A 13,636-nucleotide genomic window follows, 5' to 3' on the forward strand; every position below is an offset into this window, starting at 1 on the left:
CCATAAGTTTGAGCCCCGCATCAGGCTCTCTGCTGTCAGCACAGAACCCACTTTGGATCCTCTGCGTCCCTCTCTCTGCCCCTCCCCCACTCTTTCTCTCTCTCTCTCTCTCTCTCTCAAAGATAAACACACACAAAAAACGTCACTAGAACATTGTTTTGTAAAAACATTTGTTAACTCTGCACATAGGATGTATACAAGCAGCAGAAATATATAAGTACATTTATTCCTAAAACTTCTTATTCAATAAACTATTTTCCCATTAAATAAATATGAAAATATTTCACTATCTATAAACTCAGAGCAATTTATAGTATCATTTCACACTAATATTTGCTTTACAATTTTTCAGAGTGCTTCTTACTTACTATTATTTCACCTGATTCTCACAGCAACCTGGTAAAGTAGTTAGAGGTCTGATATTATTGCCATTTATGACAAAAAGGATCTAAGGTTCAAAGAAGTTATGTGACTTAACCAAGGTCTCTTAACTAGCAAGAGACAGATGAAACTCAGGTCCTCTTGCCTCACTCAAATGACACTTTAATTGGACCACATTTGAAGAGCATTTTAGGGCGGGAAGAGAAAAATGAAATCATCTAGTTCAACTACTTTATTTTAAAGATCAACCCAGTGAAGTTAAATGGCTGCCAGAGTTCACACAGCATTGTTAAGAGAATTGAGCCTAGGACCCAGGTCTCTGAACCCTCTCCTTTATGTCAATTACTCTTAAAAATAAAGACAAAACCATCTGGCATTTTCTTGCCTAATACCAGTTTTTAAAGAAAAACTATAAAATGGTCCCTGGTGAGAAAAAAGAGAGAATTCTTTCAGAGAACTCCTTACCACTCTGAATGTGCAGAGAGAGCAAAGACAATTTTCCTCCAGCTCACAGAGAACAGGATGCACGCTATATAATTAGCAGTCAGCAGTCCTGATCCATTAGTACCTTCATGCTCAGCAGCTGCTGAGAGAACCGTCCTTACCCAGTTAAATGCCAACTGCTTCTGATGCTCTTGGGCAGATATTCTTTCTGGAGGACAATATGGGATAGGGATCTGTGATGTTATATTACACAAGAGCATTTTAAAATTAGCCTGAAGTCGCTGGAATGATCTGTCAGGTTTCCATGTTTTTCCTACCAGCCATGTGACCGAGCACTGGCTCAGAGAACCATAAACTATTTTGGCTTTGAAATTGGAGAATATAAAAACCCATATATCAGAGGCGAAGGAAGCACAGTAGTTAAAATGTGTATAAAGCAAGTAAGTAAGATCTGTGTAGAGCAATACAGCATGTTTGTAGCTTTTCGGATACAGCATATATTGTATGGGTTTAGAGTCAGAAAATTTAGGATTAAACGCCATCTCGGTCATTTATAAGCCATGTGATCTTGGGCAAGTCATTTAATACATAAGACCTTGTTTATTCATTTGTAAAATGAGATGGTAACATCTAACCCCAGGGTGAATAACATACAGCAATCACCCAACACAGTACCTGCCCCATAAAAGGTAGTTATTGTTATTATTATGTTACCACCTTTCTTATTCCGATCCAACAGCAACATCTTCACTAAGATGATGAGATTAACTTAAAAAAAAATACTGGTGGTTAAAAAGATTTTTAAAAAAGTGTTGATACAATGAGATATTTCAGGCGTATTTAAGTATAAGTATGTGATATAATACACATTGGTGTACTCATCACTCAAGGTTAAAAAATTCAAGATAATTTATTTAAAATTTAAAAATCAGACTTGAGATTTTGAAAAATAAAAAAAGTTGCGGTGCTTTCTGCTGTTCAGCTAAGAGTAATTCACAATATATTCAACAGCCTTACTCTATGTTTTAAAAGTTCTGTCAATTACTAAAGCAGTCTTTCTTTGTTTATTTTTATTTTTGAGAGAGAGAGGGGAAGAGAGCGTGCATGAGCAGGGAGGGACAGAGAGATTGGGGGACAGAGGATCTGAAGTGGACTCCACACTGACAGCAGAGAGCCCAACGTGGGGCTCGAACTCACGAGCCATGAGATCATGACCTGAGCCAAAGTCAGATGCTTAACCAACTGAGCCACCCAAGTGCCCCAAGCAGTCTTTCTTAATACCTGTAAGCACAACCTTTTTTCTTGTCAAGCCAACCTTTTCCTTTTTCTTACTGCTCACACTCCATAGTCAGCATTTTTCCCCAAGTTATACTGCATATACCCATGCAGTCATTGAGTTATTTGTTAAGTCCTCCTCCTCTCATTTGAAATTACACTAAACTCTACATTGGTAGAATGAATACTGATTTTCTTCATATGCTGTTAGGTGGATGAGGACTGAATCCTACACTCCTCTTTCCTTCCCTCTCCCTTATCGTCCTAGTATTCACTTTAAAATATTAGATTTTGGGGGCGCCTAGGTGGCTCAGTTCGTTGAGCACCTGACTCTTGATTTCAGCTCAGGTCATGATCTTGCAGTTCATGAAATCAAGCCCCACGTCCAACTCCATGCTGACAGCACAGAGCCTGCTTTCTCCCTCTGACCTTCTCCTGCTTGCCATGCGCGTGCAAGCATGCACTCTCTCTCAAGATAAATAAATAAACGTTAAAAAAATAAGTAGAATAAATAAAATATTAGACTTTGGAAGGAGAAAAATAGGAAACCAAATTTTAAAAGTAAAATCTGGGGCGCCTGGGTGGCTCAGTCGGTTAAGCGTCCGACCTCGGCTCGGCCATGATCTCGCGGCTTGTGAGTTCGAGCCCCGCGTTGGGCTCTGTGCTGGCAGCTCAGAGCCTAGAGCCTGCTTTGGATTCTGTGTCTCCCTCTCTCTGCCTCTTCCCCAGCTCACACTCTGTCTCTGTCTCTCTCTCTCCCCCAAAAACAAACATTAAAAAAAAAAAAAAAAAGTAAGTAAAATCCGGGGCACCTGGGTGGCTTAGTCAGTTAAAAGTCGGACTTCAGCTCAGGTCATGATTTTGTGGTCCATGGGTTCAAGCCCCGCGTTGGGCTCTGTGCTGACAGCTCAAAGCCTGGAGCCTGCTTCAGATTCTGTGTCTCCCTCTTGCCCTCTACCCCTCCCCCACTCGTGCTCTGTCTCTCTCTCTCTCTCTCTCAAAAACAAACATTAAAAATAAATAAATAAATATACAATAAGTAAAATCCAGTAGCTGACATTTGTGTTTTACCACGTGCCAGATGCTGCTGTAAGCACTTCATACGTGATTTTCTCAAATAACTGTCACAATAACCATATGTGACTGCACATTGCTGTGATTCCTAATTTGGAGATGGGGAAACTAAGACACAGTCAAAAGGCAGATCTTGACCACAGTCTGTGCACTGAACCACCACACCACAGAAATTCACTATTCTATCAAACTTGTATCATTGGATTCACTGAAATGAGACAACTAAAAGGTTACATGTGTGACTTTCATTTGTAAGGTGAAAACTTACCACTTACCTCACTAGTGAACATGGCACAGAAGTAATCGCTACAGGCGGCCAACACAATCCGATGGGCAGGGAAGTCTTTCTGCTCTACTCTCAGTGTCACATCGCAGAGGGTATTGCTCTTCCGGAGGGAGTTCATTGAATTGAGGATGGATTTAGCATGAGTATTTGTCATTATGTCTTTGGGGGCCATAATGCCTCCCATCAAGCAATGTGGAGAAAGAACGAAAGGGGTCCTTGGATTCTGCAACAAGAGAAAAAGAAAATAAACCCAGAATATACTTGAAGGACTAGGAGAACTAAAAATATTCAATTATCAATACAAATTAAGGAAGCTTCCTCAGATATTAAGTAGAGAGCATTCCTATTACTGGTCTTACCACCACAATCTAGCCACTAATAATCCCAAATAACAACGATTCTTCCTCTGAATTCCAGTATCGAGAGCCCCTACCACTCAACACTATAATACTCAACTGTACTCGAAATATAAAGAAACCACACATATATCATATGTCTTCACAGTGCTGTTATCTCACGTGATAAAATGAGAAGATAAAATCTCTTAAAGGTGCGATATCATTATTATTTAAAGAATAAGGAGATAAGTACTTAGAAGGTAGGATCTTGTTTTATATATTTTTCATATATTTATATATTTTTTCCTGTTTATATAGTTTTCCTATTCTGGCAGGTGTACAGAATGTTTAGAAATTAAAAGCAAGAAAAGAAAAATTGTATATTCACCTTACAGCAATAAAGGCCAGTCAGTGAAAATGAACTTTTTCTAAAGAAGTATGCAAAGAATTATTTGTGACTTCCAAATATATCTGGATTTCTTCTTAAAATGACATTTCAAATGAGGACCAATACCTACCCTGAATAATGGAAACACTGCAAGCTTATCTACGGATTTTCATGCGATTAAATTTTTTATTTTAAAATGTGTAGCATGCCAGCGGGGAAGGGACAGTGAGAGAGGAAGAGAGAGAATCCCAAGCAGGCTCCATGTTGTCAGTGCAGAGCCCAATGCCGGGGCAGGACTCCAACTCAGGAACACTGAGATCCTGACCTAAGCCCAAATCAGGAATTGGAAGCTTAACCAACTGAGCCACCCAAGTGCCTCTCATGTGATTAAGTTATTGAATCTCTTCTATTGAAGGGTCTTCCTACTCTACATTATTAGCAACCGTCCAGTAGTAATTCTTCTATACTGAAACCAAGAGCCTAATTATTAGGATAGAAACCTATTAAAACTCCTCTAATTTTACTGCCATAAGCAGTCACTTGCAAAGTTCACTTGTATGCATCAAATAAACTAAGTACATTAAAAAATGTACTTTTTACTTTTTTGATTGTTGACAAGCTTTAGTGACACTCTTTTTGCTTCAAGGAAAATTTCTGGGGAATGAAATGGCAGGGTTATTAAGACAGTCTTACTGGAATCTATAACTTTCTGAAATGATCCAAGAAAAAAAAAATCAAACTACAATCTTCAAGAGTCCACAGCTCACGACCATAATTTTTGACTGGCACAAACAAGATCCTAAATCCTCATCTGCTCCTATGTACAGTTAGCATATTATTTTATAAGTACTCTAGAAAATCCCTCCAAAAACCCTGCAAGATCCATTTTACAGAAAAGGAGGTGATTCATCAAAGCATACAAAGTTTTTCAAAAAGAGTTTCCTTAAGTCAACTTACTTCCAACTCTGGAGATGTAAGAAAAGTCTGAACAGATACCCACTTACTGTTAACCACAGGGCTCAGCCTAGGACTGGGCTTTACGGTGTCAGTGTCAAAACTGACAGTAACCCTAATGCACTGTACTCTTCCTCCTTGGGGATTCCTGCCTCATCAGGCAAAACCTCAGCCACATCACTCTCATCTTTTTGAGGTTACCTATTCGGGAACTTCCGTTAACATCTGAATAGAGGGGCTGCACCCTGGAAGACTCGGGGAGGGGGTGAGAGCGAAAAGGTGTCAAATTTTGGAAAGGCTAAATTTCAGGTAGGAGAAGAGAAGGAAGGGCAGTCCCCCCCCCCCACCCCTCCCCGCTGACAACACGGGAACAGTGCCGGCAGCTCCAGGGGGAGGTCCTGGAAGGGCGCGGTCAGGGCGAAGTTGCGAGGGGGGCGCCCCAGCCCCGCAGACCTCCCTTCGCTCCCTTCGTCTCTCCGTTGCAACCCGGAGGGAGACGATGGTTGGGGGCAGGGCCGTAAGCTGGAATCGGGGGCTAGGAAAGGAAAGGCTGCCTGCCACCACCACCGTGCAACTCACCTCCGCTCGCGGGCCCACCCAGCGGCGCCGGGTCCGTTCCCAGCTCGAGGGGATCGGGTGGGGCGCGGGGCCAGCAGGCGGCTCAGGAGGAGCCCAAGCGCCGCCGCCGCCGCCCCGACCCGGAGGCTCTGGAGCCGTCAAGGTGGTAGTCCCGGCTCTAGTCTTCGCGGCCGCGCGACGTGATGACGTAATGCAGCTCGAGGCCCGCCCCCTCCCTGCCCTGGGTCTGCGTCACGTGAGGCGGCGGTGTCACGTGACCCGCAGGTACGCCGGGTGCGGTTTTCGGCCTGCTTAGAGGAAGGCGGAAAGGGTGGGGCAGGGTGGGGTCGGGCAGCAAGGGGCGGGGTGTATAGCCCTCTTGCCCCGTGATTGGCTGAGGCCAGAATCTCCCTGAGTCTCCCCAGAAAGGGCATATTGACAGGATTCCACATTTCTTTTTTTTTTTTCTTAATTTTTAAAAATGTTTTTACTTATCTTTGAGAGACAGAGCATGAGGCATGAGTGGGGTAGGGGCACAGAGAGGAGACAGAGAATGGAAGCAGACTCCAGGCTCTGAGCTGTCAGCACAGAGCCTGACTCGGGCTCGAGCCCACGTACCGCAAGATCGTGACCTGAGCCGAAGCCGGTCGTTCAACAGACTGAGCCACCCAGGCGCCCCCAGGATTCCACGTTTCTAAACCGAGGAGCTGGCTGTATGTTTTACCTGCCAGGTATTCAGGAACCCTCTCACATCGAGAAAACCCGCGGGGGCTTCACATTTCTTCACGTCTATTGCCCACAATGGCCTTTTCCAGCGGACCATCGCTGTGGGGAGAATCCTCTGAGCCCTGGGCTCCACACACCTCAACATTCTCTGCATCATAATGGGGCCTATCATTACCCTCGAGGCGGTTCTCCTCCGCTTCGTGCACTTCAGGACAATCAAGTGGAAGGAACTTGTCCCTAGACGCTGGACGTTGTGAGGGAAATTGCAAAGGGTCGTATTAGAAGTCCCAGGAGTCATCATCTCCCCTGTTGCTGTTTTGCTGACTTTTCACCAGCTCCTGGGTGCTGAGTGTTCAGTTTAGGAATTTTGCTTCTAGCTGATTTTGGCACACTTACCTTAGTGGTTCAGAGGGCAGTGAGGTCCCTCAATTCAACTTCTGTGAATGTCCAAAGTAATTATGTTTCATTATACAGTAGTTCCCTCTTATCCTTGGGGAATATGTTCCAAGGCCCCTGGTGGATGCCTGAAACCATGGATCATACTGAACACTATATATATATATATATATATACTGTGTTTTTTCCTATAGTAGGTATGATGAAGTTTAATTGCTAAATTAAGCGTAGTAAGAGCAAAACAACAATAACTAATAATAAAACAGTCTATAACAATATATTAAAATGAAAGTTGTGTGAATGTAGTCTCCAGAAATATTGTACGGTACCCACCCTTCTTGTGATGACGTGTGAAGATAAAATTTCTACGTGATGGGATGAAGTGAAGTGAATGACATAGACACTGCGACATAACGTTAGGCTGCCACCAAGCTGGCAATATGTGCACCGGATCATCTGCTTTCCGATAATGGTGACGACTGGTAACTGAAATTGTGGAGAAGGGAGAACTACTGTACTATTTTCCTCCGTGGTGCCTTTGATTCTTTACAGATAAAACGATAGCCTAGAGAGCAGCGATCTGATTTTACACACTATTTCCATCTTTCGTATTATATCTCTTTGATCTAGAAGTATCCTTTATTTTATTTTTAAAAAAATTTTTTAACGTTTTTACTTATTTTTGAGACAGAGACAGAGCATGAATGGGGGAGGGGCAGAGAGAGAAGGAGACACAGAATCGGAAGCAGGCTCCAGGCTCTGAGCCATCAGCACAGAGCCCGACGCGGGGCTCGAACTCACGGACCGCGAGATCGTCACCTGACCTGAAGTCGGACGCTTAACCGACTGAGCCACCCAGGCGCCCCTAGAAGTATCCTTTAGATAGAGGATTGGTACAAGTTCTGTTGGGGGCATTTGGGAAAAGTGCACCAAAATGATGAATGAAGATAACTTTAACTAAGGGATTTTCATAAATTTATCCTTCCGATGTACTCATGCACATGTAAAGTGATATGTGTGCCAGGTTGTTTGTAAATTAGATCGAAAACAAACTTAATATCCATCAGTAGGGAAGTGGCTCAATAAAGTGTGGTCTATCCATACAATCCAATACCAAGAAGCCGTGAACAGTGTGTATAGGTTGATATTGTGTAAAAGTTTGGGGAAATTTTAATATTCACATTTGCCTGTATATGTATAAAACACATCTGGGAAGACACAAAATGTTGGTTTCTTTGGAGAGACGAACTGATTGGTTGTGAGACAGCGTGGGAAAGAGATTTCCCCTCTATATCTTTTTGTGCCTTTTGAACTTTCCATCATGGGGGATTAAAAATATGTACAATTTGGAGCACGTGTGGGCTCAGTCAGTTGAGCGTCTGACTTTGGCTCAGGTCATGATCTCAGGGTTTGTGGGTTCAAGCCCCGCATCAGGCTATGCGCTGACCGTGCGGAGCCTGCCTGGGATTCTGTCTCTGTCTCAAAATAAATAAATAAGCTTGGGGTGCCTGGGTGGCTCACTTGGTTGGGCATCCGATTTGGCTCAGGTCATGATCTCACAGCCCATGGATTCGAGCGAGCCCTGAATCAGGCTCTGTACTGACCTCAGAGCCTGGAGCCTGCTTTTGATTCTGTATCTCCCTCTCTCTGCACCTCCCCCACTCTCACTCTGTCTCTCTCTCTCTCTCTCTCAAAATTAAATAAACTTGTTTTTAAAAATTAAAAATAATAAAGTTAAAAAAATATGTACAATTTATTTATTTATTAAAAATTTTTTTTTCATATTTATTTATTTTTGAGACAGAGAGAGACAGAGCATGAATGGGGGAGGGTCAGAGAGAGGGAGACACAGAATCTGAAACAGGCTCCAGGCTCTGAGCTGTCAGCAGAGCCCGACGCGGGGCTTGAACTCACGAACTGTGAGATCGTGACCTGAGCCGAAGTCAGACGCTTAACCGACTGAGCCACCCAGGCGCCCCAAAAATATGTACAATTTAAATAAAAAGTAAAAATAGGGGTGCCTGACTGGCCCAGTCAGTGGAGTGTGAAACTCTTGATCTTGGGGTTGTTGAGTTTGAGTCCCACATTGGGTGTAGAGACTATTTAAAAATAAAATCTTAAAAAAAAAAAAAAAAGTAAAAATAATCCCATGTCTTCTGGATGCAAAATGGCACTTTAATGATATTGCCTAATTCCTCTCTGCTAAACTGAGTTTTTCATAATGTGAGAGTTTTAGGTCTTTAAATCATGGGGATACTCTCCTTCCTACACAGTATATTTTCAGTCATTTGGATATCTGACCCAATATCCTACAGCCCAAACTTATTCTGACTTTTTTTAGGCCCATTCTGGAAGGCGGAGGCTGGGTAAGGTAAGTCAGTCTGGTTTCATACATCATCCTGCGTTTATGGTTTTGATATTTATATTAAAGGGTTTCAGTAACAGAAAACAAGGAATTGACCTTGGAACTCTAGATCAAGCACACAGAGTATAGGGTGAATCGCTAAAATCAGCTAGGCAGAATACATTGCATTTTTGCCCTACTAGAGCATGGCAGACAAGAAAACGTACCTCTTAAATTACTCACTGAATGTAATCAAAGCAGGGCCCCACTGCTGCTTTGGATTTCATCACTGAATCTGTACCCAGCCCCAGGTCATGTCTCCCAAGGGCTGATTACTGGGTATGGGAGACGTGCTAAGGTAGACCCTTTCTAGGGTAAAAGGGACTCTTTGTCAGTGGACTTTGGATCAAGGACTCCTCCCAAACAAAGGGCTTTGCTGAGCCTTTCCTAGATTGCAAGGCAGTTCTAGGACACTTCTTTCAACCTTCTCTCCCTCTTTTCTTCACGGGGGCTCAGGCCTGCATCACAGCCTAATGGTTCTCCCTATCTTCTATGACTCCGTTTATGTTTTCTTTTACGTATAAGCATTTCCCCTAATAAAATCTTTGCATACTTAATTTCTTCTTGGTGAATGCTTCTGTAAGGACCAGACTAACAGAGCATTCAATGATTTCTTTAGATTTTATCTGTAGTAATTTAAGAGTTGGCTACTGCTCGGGGCACCTGGGTGGCTCAGTCGGTTAAGCGCCTGACTTCGGCTCAGGTCATGATCTCACCGTTTGTGAGTTTGAGCCCCGCATCAGGCTCTGTACTGACAGGTCAGAGCCTGAAGCCTGCTTTGGATTCTCTCTCTCTCTCTCTCTCTCTCTCAGAAATAAAGAAACTTAAAAAAATTTTACGAGTTGGCTATTGCTCCCAAAGTTCCATGTTTAAATTGAAAATGGATGTTCTAAAGATAGAGATAAGTTAGCCTCACTCCTAATTTTTAATTTATTTATGGGGAAGGGGTAGAGCCCGATTCTTAGCTTTTATTCTTGGCCTTTCTTTAATCACAGTTTGACAGTGTTTTGCCATCATTTACTTGTTCTCCTCTAGTGCCTGCTATACAGCAGGTCCTGAACAAGTATTCAGGAAGTGAATGAACCATATGTATTCAGCTAGAGAAAGAAGGTATTATTATTCACTTGCTACTAGTTAGCAGTTCTGATAAAGGCAAGGAAAGATACTGAAATCAGGATAAGTGATTTTTAAAATGATCTTGAGCTTTAGGGGTGCCTGGGTGGCTCAGTCGGTTAAGCGTCCAACTTGAGCTCAGGTCATGATCTCACACTCTGTGAGTTCAAGCCCTGCGTCAGATTCTGTGCTAACAGCTCAGAGCCTGGAGCCTGCTTTGGATTCTGTGTCTCCCTCTCTCTCTGCCCCTCCCCTGCTCATACTCTGTCTTTCTCTGTCTCAAAAATAAATAAAAACATTAAAAATTTTTTTTAAATGATCTTGTTCTAAAGCATGGGGTTTTAAGTCAGCATGATCTGCATTCAGATACTGACTCCAATCCCGTCCATCATCTTGGAAAAAAGTCTTGGTCTTTTGGGACCTTAAGTTTTTCATCTGTGGAATGGGATACTACTACCTACTTCACAGGGTTAAAGATTAAAAAAAAAAAAAAAGATATAAAATAACATATGAAAAGTACAAAGATGCTTAGTAAATGTTCTCAGATCCTCTTTCCCGGGTTCTACTACTGACAAATGAGCAAACATCAACACACTAGGGTTCACCACATGCTCTGGGTCTCCGTATGTCCTCACGTACAAAACGGATGCAGTTGGCTAGGAATTTCCCCAAGGGATACAGGAGTGCTGATGCATAGGGGCACTTGTACCCCCATGTTTTTGCAGCACTTTCAACAATAGCCAAATTATGGAAAGAGCCTAAATGTCCATCAACTGATGAATGGATAAAGAAGTTGTTGTTTATATGTACAATGGAATACTACTTGGCAACGAGAAGGAACGAAATCTGGCCTTTTGTAGCAACGTGGATGGAACTGGAGAGTGTGATGCTAAGTGAAATAAGTCATACAGAGAAAGACAGATACCATATGGTTTCACTCTTATGTGGATCCTGAGAAACTTAATGGAAGACCATGGGGGAGGGGAAGGGGGAAAAAAGTTAGAGAGGGAGGGAGGCAAACCATAAGAGACTCTTAAAAACTGAGAACATTCTGAGGGTTGATGGGGGGGGTGGGAGGGAGGGGAAAGTGGGTGATGGGCATGGAGGAGGGCACCTGTTGGGATGAGCACTGGGTGTTGTATGGAAACCAATTTTTGACAATAAAGTTCATATTAAACACAACAACAAAACAAAACAAAACAAAACCCCAAACGGATGCAGTTGGAGCAGATGTGGCCCGTCGCCTTCCCGTGCTACACTAGTGGTTGGAAACGCAGATGCCCACAGGAGCTGGGCCAGCGACTCCAATGAGAGACATCAACGCACTGAGAGCACGAGCCCTCTATAAAGGACCTAGCTGCTCTTGTGCTTCAGTTGGTTGTTCCCCAACCTGTGGGCCAAACGAAGCATGTTTGTGGAGGTCTGGGCCTGCAGGTCACTCTGTGACTTGTGCTATCCAGCTCTTTAAGTACTTTTAAAATTTTCAGTTGTTGCGTATCAGAGAGATAGACTTCCTGCACGTAGGCAGGAAAAATAATCATGGTGTGAGCAACACCCGGGAACCCACCACCTAATTGAAAAGAAAAGAATGTAAGCTTTACTTCAGACATGTTCTGTGTGCCCCTCTGTTCTAATCCTGTTCTTACCCCTTCAGAGGTAACCGTTTTCCTTTTCTTTTTTTTAAAGTTATTTATTGAGAGAGGGAGAAAAAGTGCGAGAGGGGGAGGGGCAGGGAGAGAGAGGGAGAGAGAGAATCCCATGCAGACTCCACACTCCGTGCAGAGTCCGATGTGGGGCTCGATCTCATGACCATGAGATCACGACCTGAGCCAGTATCAAGAGCCGATATAGAAGACCCTTAACTGACTGAGCCACGAGGTAACCATTCTTCTGAATTAACCTTTGTTTTTTAAAGTTTTTAGTGTCTATATCCCTAAACTATCTTTAGTGTTACAAATTAATAGCTTTAGATAAACACAATCATACCAAATATATTCTGTGAGTTGCTTCCCTCCCTCCTCTCATCTTTTTCTCCCCCCTAATCTTATTTGAGAGCCAGCCATGTTGTGGCTTGTCACTGAAACCATCACTGCTAAATAGTGGTTCATTACATGAGAAAACCACGACGCATTTTTCCACTCTACAGTTTTGGACATTTGGCTTGCTCGCAGTCTGTTGCTACCAGATACAGCTGCAGTCAATCTTTTCATCCAAGTTTCTCAAGGGCAGTGTTTTTCAAAGTGCGAGTTGTGACCCATTCATTTAGTGGGTCAGAAGGAGCATTTTTAAAAAATCAAGTGATCTAGAATAGGCATCTCATGTTGTAAAGTGTTGTTTCATAAAATGTTTGAATGTCGTAGCATGTATATATGCTCTATGCACATCCACAGTCATCCTACCAAAACAGTTCCACCAGCAGCGTCTGGTCTGCTCCACATCAATACCAACACTTAACATTAGGATCTTTAATTTGTGCCAGTCCAGTGGGACTTGGATGGTTTATCACTTGGGTTTTAATTTACATTTCCCTCATTACTACTACTGGAGCTTGAGAAACTTCCTGTGCGTTGGCCTAGTTGGATTATTTTTTAAAAGAACCGTTTGTTCTCCCAGTTGTACAAACCTGACTGTTGAGGTGAACCCAACTTTGTAACTCAAGAAGATTCCCGTCTAAGTGCCTACAGTTGGTGATTACCGTGGACCTTACGCTATCTAATGAATACAGCACATGTCAGATTGCATGCAATTCACAAAGGCACAGAAAAGCATGGAATAACCCCCTGATGAGACAGCCTTAAGCAAGGCAGTTTTAAAAGAACCAAACTCTAGAGGCGCCTTGGTGGCTCAGTTGGTTAAGCGTCCAACTTCGGCTCAGGTCATGATCTCGTGGTCCGTGAGTTCAAGCCCCCCGTCGGGCTCTGTGCTGACAGCTCAGAGCCTGGAACCTGTTTTGGATTTTGTCTCCCTCTCTCTCTGACCCTCCCCCGTTCACGCTCTGTCTCTGTCTCAAAAATAAATAAACGTTAAGCAAAAAAATTTAAAAGAACCAAACTCTAAAATAATATGTAGTAGAGCTTTGATCACAAGGGATATATTCCTAGCACCTTTCAGAATCTTCTAATCATTGAACGCTACTACAGCAAACCAAACTCTGTAGTGAAATTTCCATGTGGTAAGTAGAAAAAAAAGCTGTATTGACAAGCTGATGCTAGGAATCCAATTAGACTCATTCATTGGCTCGCATGTGCCTGTCAATCAATTACCTGCGATTCACATTTGTATCTCAGCAGAATCTGAAA

General features: G+C 42.9%; 1 protein-coding gene across 2 annotated transcripts in view; it reads right to left on the reverse strand.

The window, feature by feature from the left end:
* KLHL12 (kelch like family member 12) overlaps positions 1-7,517 on the reverse strand; it is a 35,240-nt gene extending 27,723 nt beyond the window's left edge. The window contains exons 1-2 of one of the 2 annotated variants that reach the window (XM_019822002.3): positions 6,423-7,517; positions 3,450-3,683 (exon numbers count right to left, since the gene is read on the reverse strand). In XM_019822002.3, coding sequence (XP_019677561.1) covers positions 3,450-3,683; positions 6,423-6,725 — 537 coding nt within the window. In that variant the 5' untranslated portion in view covers positions 6,726-7,517. Of the gene's footprint in view, positions 1-3,449; positions 3,684-5,719; positions 5,854-6,422 lie in introns of those variants that run through there. The other variant, XM_003999378.5, reaches the window with a different exon arrangement.
* Between the last annotated feature and the right edge of the window lie 6,119 nt (positions 7,518-13,636).

Source organism: Felis catus, chromosome F1 (genome assembly GCF_018350175.1).
Source record: "Felis catus isolate Fca126 chromosome F1, F.catus_Fca126_mat1.0, whole genome shotgun sequence".
NCBI lineage: Eukaryota > Metazoa > Chordata > Mammalia > Carnivora > Felidae > Felis > Felis catus.